The following is a 7,237-nucleotide window of genomic DNA, read 5'->3' on the forward strand; positions in this document are numbered from 1 at the left end:
CCTGGCAGTGGCAGTAAATCTTCAGATTAGGGCAGAACGGCGACGAAAACGAAAAGCCAGGCGTTGTTGGGTTCGACCCTGGCTGAAAAGAAGGGACGAAGGCAGGGGAATATATTCACTTTTAATGAAAGAACTGAGGCCCGAAGATCCGCAAGAATTTCGGAACTTCGTTAGGATGGACATGGCCTGTTTCGAGAAGCTGCTGTCTATAATAGAAGATAGAATCAAAAAGTGTGACACAGTCATGAGGGAGGCTATCTCACCTTCTCGAAGGTAAGAATTGTATGTTTATACGTTTTGTGATCATACCAACCAAGATGTCTCATACAATTTCGTTACATGCCCTGTTACGTTGCAGGCTGGCTGTAACATTACGGTTCATGGCGACTGGGGAATCTTTTAAGAGTCTGGCATTCAGCCACAGAATTGCACAGCCTACCATTTCAAACGTTATTGTGGATGTATGCACTGCAATTTGCGAAACTTTAAAGGACCAATACTTAAAGGTACATTTGTGTTATTTTTTCGAGTTTGGAAGATACATATGTGTGTATTTATATGTGCCATTCAGACAGTAATTAAGTATATAACATTACAGGCACCATCAACAGAAGAAGAGTGGAATAAAATTGCCAAAGAATTTGATGAACTTTGGCAGTTCCCAAACTGCATTGGTAAGCCACAGAATTAAGTTACATAATATGGAGAAAATCTGACAATAATGAAATGTATTTAAAATGCTTTTAATGAAGTATATCAGACTCAGCTTTAGGCAGTTTTTTATCTCCCACACTGCAAGTCTATGTACTGCTATATAAAACTACTTACTTTTATTTTCAGGTGCAATGGATGGGAAACACATAGCATTTGCCCCACCACGAACTGCTGGCTCAACATACTTCAATTATAAAAAGTTCCACAGTGTTGTTTTACTAGCTATTGTGGACGCTAGGTATCGATTCTCTTTGATTGACATTGGGTGCAATGGAAGAGTGAGTGATGGTGGGGTGTATGCAAATAGCCTGATCAGCAGTGCACTTCGGGAAAACTGGTTGAAGGTACCACAGCAAAAATCACTTCCTGGCACAAACATTGAAGTGCCATATGTGGTTCTTGCTGATGATGCCTTTCACCTGGAGCCATATATCATGAAACCTTATAGAGACTGCCAGAACCAGAACTCCAAACAGATTTTTAACTACAGATTGTCAAGAGGAAGGCGAGTAGTGGAAAACAGTTTCGGAATTCTGGCCAACCGCTTCAGAGTTCTTCTCAGCACAATGCGACTACCTGTTGAGAAAGTGGAATTAATTGTTCAGACTTTATGCATACTGCACAATTACTTGATTGAAGAGGCAGACACCACATATGTGACAGCTGCTGATACAGAAAACACAGACTTGTGCACCATAAACAATGGTTCCTGGCGAGGAGAGAAATCTCTCTCTAGCATACCCCAGCAGAGTGGAAATCGCACGTCACTGTGTGCCAGGGAAGTGCGCGAAAAATTTTGTGAATTCTTTAGTACAACAGGTTATGTTTCATGGCAGTGGGAAGCCATTAAGAAGTACAACTTTTAGCAGTAATAATGTACAGAAGGCAATCTTTTATTTAAAAATGTCTCATCAATGTAATACAATGCCTTAACTTTAAAATCAGTTACAGATTTCTTTATGTATGCCATCCATGATACATTTCATGACATTTAATTTCACGTCAGCCTTAATTGCTGGATTTTTTAATTTCTTCAATTCAGCAGCAACATACTGACCAAACTTGTCATCTTCATTACTGCCACTAATTGAAACTCTAATGTCTCTTAAGACTGACAATGTTGAGGTGGCTAATTCATCCTCAGTGTCCTTCCTACGCCTCTTTCTGGCTGAAGCATAAGGCTGCTCACTTAGAGGTGATGGTGTTGACGCAGGTGTACTTCCCTCTGACAATTCCACAGTAAATATGTCTTGAGAGTACTGGAAATAGAAAACTGATACAGTATTGTGCTACATGCATATTACAATATCTAACATTAAAGTGGTTATGTAAACTACAGTGGTCTGTTTATAGTTCTCTGTGTAAAATATAAGTAATGTAAGTTGTTGTTGTTGTTGTGGTCTTCAGTCCTGAGACTGGTTTGATGCAGCTCTCCATGCTACTCTATACTGTGCAAGCTTTTTCATCTCCCAGTACCTACTGCAGCCTACATCCTTCTGAATCTGCTTAGTGTATTCATCTCTTGGTCTCCCTCTACGATTTTTACCCTCCACACTGCCCTCCAATACTAAATTGGTGATCCCTTGATGCCTCAGAACATGTCCTACCAACCGATCCCTTCTTCTGGTCAAGTTGTGCCACTAACTTCTCTTCTCCCCAATCCTATTCAATACTTCCTCATTAGTTATGTGATCTACCCATCTAATCTTCAGCATTCTTCTGTAGCACCACATTTCGAAAGCTTCTATTCTCTTCTTGTCCAAACTATTTATCGTCCATGTTTCACTTCCATACATGGCTACACTCCATACGAATACTTTCAGAAATGACCTCCTGACACTTAAATCAATACTGGATGTTAACAAATTTCTCTTCTTCAGAAACGCTTTCCTTGCCATTGCCAGCCTACATTTTATATCCTCTCTACTTCGACCATCATCAGTTATTTTGCTCCCCAAATAGCAAAACTCCTTTACTACTTCAAGCGTCTCATTTCCTAATCTAATTCCCTCAGCATCACCCGACTTAATTAGACTACATTCCATTATCCTTGTTTTGCTTTTGTTGATGTTCATCTTATATCCTCCTTTCAAGACACTATCCATTCCATTCAACTGCTCTTCCAAGTCCTTTGCTGTCTCTGACAGAATTACAATGTCATCGGCGAACCTCAAAGTTTTTATTTCTTCTCCATGAATTTTAATACCTACTCCGAATTTTTCTTTTTTTTCCTTTACTGCTTGCTCAATATACAGATTGAACAACATCGGGGAGACGCTACAACCCTGACTTACTCCCTTCCCAACCACTGCTTCCCTTTCATGTCCCTCAACTCTTATAACTGCCATCTGGTTTCTGTACAAATTGTAAATAGCCTTTCGCTCCCTGTATTTTACCCCTGCCACCTTTAGAATTTGAAAGAGAGTATTCCAGTCAACATTGTCAAAAGCTTTCTCTAAGTCTACAAATGCTAGAAACGTAGGTTTGCCTTTCCTTAATCTTTCTTCTAAGATAAGTCGTAAGGTCAGTATTGCCTCACGTGTTCCAGTGTTTCTACGGAATCCAAACTGATCTTCCCCGAGGTTGGCTTCTACTAGTTTTTCCATTCGTCTGTAAAGAATTCGTGTTAGTATTTTGCAGCTGTGACTTATTAAGCTGATAGTTCGGTAATTTTCACATCTGTCAACACCTGCTTTCTTTGGGATTGGAATTATTATATTCTTCTTGAAGTCTGAGGGTATTTCGCCTGTTTCATACATCTTGCTCACCAGATGGTAGAGTTTTGTCAGGACTGGCTCTCCCATGGCCGTCAGTAGTTCCAATGGAATATTGTCTACTCCGGGGGCCTTGTTTCGACTCAGGTCTTTCAGTGCTCTGTCAAACTCTTCACGCAGTATCATATCTCCCATTTCATCTTCATCTACATCCTCTTCCATTTCCATAATATTGTCCTCAAGTACATCGCCCTTGTATAGACCCTCTATATACTCCTTCCACCTTTCTGCTTTCCCTTCTTTGCTTAGAACTGGGTTTCCATCTGAGCTCTTGATATTCATACAAGTCGTTCTCTTATCTCCAAAGGTCTCTTTAATTTTCCTGTAGGCGGTATCTATCTTACCCCTAGTGAGATAGGCCTCTACATCCTTACATTTGTCCTCTAGCCATCCCTGCTTAGCCATTTTGCACTTCCGGTCGATCTCATTTTTGAGACGTTTGTATTCCTTTTTGCCTGTTTCACTTACTGCATTTTTATATTTTCTCCTTTCATCAATTAAATTCAATATTTCTTCTGTTACCCAAGGATTTCTACTAGCCCTCGTCTTTTTACCTACTTGATCCTCTGCTGCCTTCACTACTTCATCCCTCAAAGCTATCCATTTTTCTTCTACTGTATTTATTTCCCCCATTCCTGTCAATTGCTCCCTTATGCTCTCCCTGAATCTCTTTACAACCTCTGGTTCTTTTAGTTTATCCAGGTCCCATCTCCTTAAATTCCCACCTTTTTGCAGTTTCTTCAGTTTTAATCTACAGGTCATAACCAATAGATTGTGGTCAGAGTCCACATCTGCCCCTGGAAATGTCTTACAATTTAAAACCTGGTTCCTAAATCTCTGTTTTACCATTATATAATCTATCTGATACCTTTTAGTATCTCCAGGGTTCTTCCATGTATACAACCTTCTTTCATGATTCTTAAACCAAGTGTTAGTTATGATTATGTTGTGCTCTGTGCAAAATTCGACCAGGCGGCTTCCTCTTTCATTTCTGTCCCCCAATCCATATTCACCTACTATGTTTCCTTCTCTCCCTTTTCCTACACTCGAATTCCAGTCACCCATGACTATTAAATTTTCGTCTCCCTTCACAATCTGAATAATTTCTTTTATTTCATCATACATTTCTTCAATTTCTTCGTCATCTGCAGAGCTAGTTGGCATATAAACTTGTACTACTGTAGTAGGCGTGGGCTTCGTATCTATCTTGCCCACAATAATGCGTTCACTATGCTGTTTGTAGTAGCTTACGCGAATTCCTATTTTCCTATTCATTATTAAACCTACTCCTGCATTACCCCTATTTGATTTTGTGTTTATAACCCTGTAGTCACCTGACCAGAAGTCTTGTTCCTCCTGCCACCGAACTTCACTAATTCCCACTATATCTAACTTCAACCTATCCATTTCCCTTTTTAAATTTTCTAACCTACCTGCCCGATTAAGGGATCTGACATTCCACGCTCCGATCCGTAGAACGCCAGTTTTCTTTCTCCTGATAACGACATCCTCTTGAGTAGTCCCCGCCCGGAGATCCGAATGGGGGACTATTTTACCTCCGGAATATTTTACCCAAGAGGACGCCATCATCATGTAATCATACAGTAAAGCTGCATGCCCTCGGGAAAAATTACGGCTGTAGTTTCCCCTTGCTTTCAGCCGTTCGCAGTACCAGTACAGCAAGGCCGTTTTGGTTATTGTTACAAGGTCAGATCAGTCAATCATCCAGACTGTTGCCCTTGCAACTACTGAAAAGGCTGCCGCCCCTCTTCAGGAACCACATGTTTGTCTGGCCTCTCAACAGATACCCCTCCGTTGTGGTTGCACCTACGGTACGGCCATCTGTATCGCTGAGGCACGCAAGCCTCCCCACCAACGGCAAGTAACCTGTATGAAAGTGAAGTACTATTTTGTTGGAGCAAATATATACAATACAATCAAAGTGTTACATTCTTTTGGCCAAGAGAGCTTCATGGCTAATGAACTGTCATTGACATACATGAGAATACCGTTTATGCACTTACATTGCTGTTGTCATCTTCAATATATCCCTCATTTACTATGGTCTCTTCAGTAACTGTGGTCACCTCAGTATTCTGAAATAGTTGATGTGTTATTCACTTGTTGCAATTACTATTTACAACTTTTATTTAAATGTAGGTAAATACTTACACAAGGGTCATTGACAGTGGTCGTGCTACATGAATTTGATGAGACTGACTGTGGTATCTGAAATATTAAAGGCCCATGTTAGTCTATAGCAGATTGTGAACCTCTCATAACACTGAAAAATACGAATACACATGGTAGTATTAAAGCATGATTTGTTTTCCAAAATATCATTCACTAATATAAGCATATATACTACTTGAGCTGGAATATCCATCTACAACCTGAAATCAGAATAAGCTGTCTTACAGAAAGCAGAATTCCTACAAAGGAAGGCAACAAAATGTTTGTACTTACGATACGGCTTGGGATATTTGTCACTGTTTTCCTCGGTGTCACGTAGTCCTTCAAAAACTTCAAAGCATTGAACCACCACACAGCAGGCTCGTAAACTTCGCTTGCCCCTGCACCACTATGCTCACTGGCTCTAATTTTTTTAAGCTCCCCACAAAAGTGCGACCGCAGAGACATGAATCGAGTTTTGCAGTCCTCATCTGTTGCGTTGGGCAAAAGTGCGCGAACTTTACTGCCTATCACTGCCAGTTTCTCTTTCCTGGCATTCTGAAATAAAGCAAGAGATGCAATGAAATCAAACATGGACTTTCGTAAGCTAAGGCATTGATATACGAATCGAAAATCATCGTGTAACATAATATGCATATTACTCAGAAATAAACGATGCCGACGTACCTTATTATGATATAGCGGGTCCTGCGGGTTGTACATACACTTTTCTTCGCTGTACGCCTGAATAAGGATGCTTAAAGCCTGTTTGTTCCATTCCATTTCTAGAATATGAAGCAATAAATAGAACAATAAGCGTTCACAAACAGCTAGTGTAAAAGAAAGTCAACTGGCAAAAAAATACTATTTTTAACTGCATTTATGAAAACCTACTTACTGAAAAAAATGTGGAAAAATCTCCAACACGAAAAACTGTAATTTGCCTCTACACACCCAACCATAAACAAACAACAAGCAGAAAGCACTGGGGTACCCGCTTCTGCGCATGCGCCAGTTTCGCAGCCTAGTGCGCATGCGCGGGTTGACGGGAATTTAGAACTGCTCTCTATTCCGGCGCGCGGATAATGTGTCTGCTAATTTTCGTAGTTTCACCCGTTCTACCGCTAGATGGCTGTCGCGACAGACCAGTACCGTTCGCGGCGGACCGTCGTGTAATACCGGCTTTACAGCCATGCGGATAAGATGCCTGTCATCTCGACTGCTAGTGATACGAGGCCGTAGGGATCCAGCACGAATTTCCGTATTACCCTCCTGAACCCACCAATTCCATTTTCTGCTAAGAGTCATTGGATCTCGGCCAACGAGAGCAGCAACGTCGCGATATGATAAACCGCAATCGCGATAGGCTACAATCCGATCTTTATCAAAGACGGAAACGTGATGGTGCGCATTTCTCCTCCTTACACGAGGCATCACAACAACGTTTCACCAGGAAACGCCGGTCAACTGCTGTTTGTGTATGAGAAATCGGCTGGAAACTTTCCTCATGTCAGCACGTTGTAGGTTTCGCCACCGGCGCCAACCTTGTGTGAATGCTCTAAAAAGCTAATCATTTG

At 41.0% G+C, this 7,237-nt stretch overlaps 1 protein-coding gene across 1 annotated transcript; it reads right to left on the bottom strand.

Annotated features, from left to right (window-relative positions):
- Nucleotides 1–1,625: 1,625 nt before the first annotated feature.
- LOC126419770 (uncharacterized) lies at nucleotides 1,626–6,841 on the bottom strand. The gene is made up of 6 exons (XM_050086943.1): nucleotides 6,559–6,841; nucleotides 6,323–6,445; nucleotides 5,955–6,218; nucleotides 5,661–5,717; nucleotides 5,513–5,584; nucleotides 1,626–1,973 (listed from the first exon to the last, which is right to left on the bottom strand). Exons 3-6 carry the CDS (start codon nucleotides 6,126–6,128, stop codon nucleotides 1,656–1,658), a joined length of 621 nt encoding a protein of 206 aa, XP_049942900.1. The 5' UTR covers nucleotides 6,129–6,218; nucleotides 6,323–6,445; nucleotides 6,559–6,841; the 3' UTR covers nucleotides 1,626–1,655.
- Nucleotides 6,842–7,237: the final 396 nt, after the last annotated feature.

This window comes from Schistocerca serialis, chromosome 9 (genome assembly GCF_023864345.2).
Source record: "Schistocerca serialis cubense isolate TAMUIC-IGC-003099 chromosome 9, iqSchSeri2.2, whole genome shotgun sequence".
In the NCBI taxonomy this organism is placed as follows: Eukaryota; Metazoa; Arthropoda; class Insecta; order Orthoptera; family Acrididae; genus Schistocerca; species Schistocerca serialis.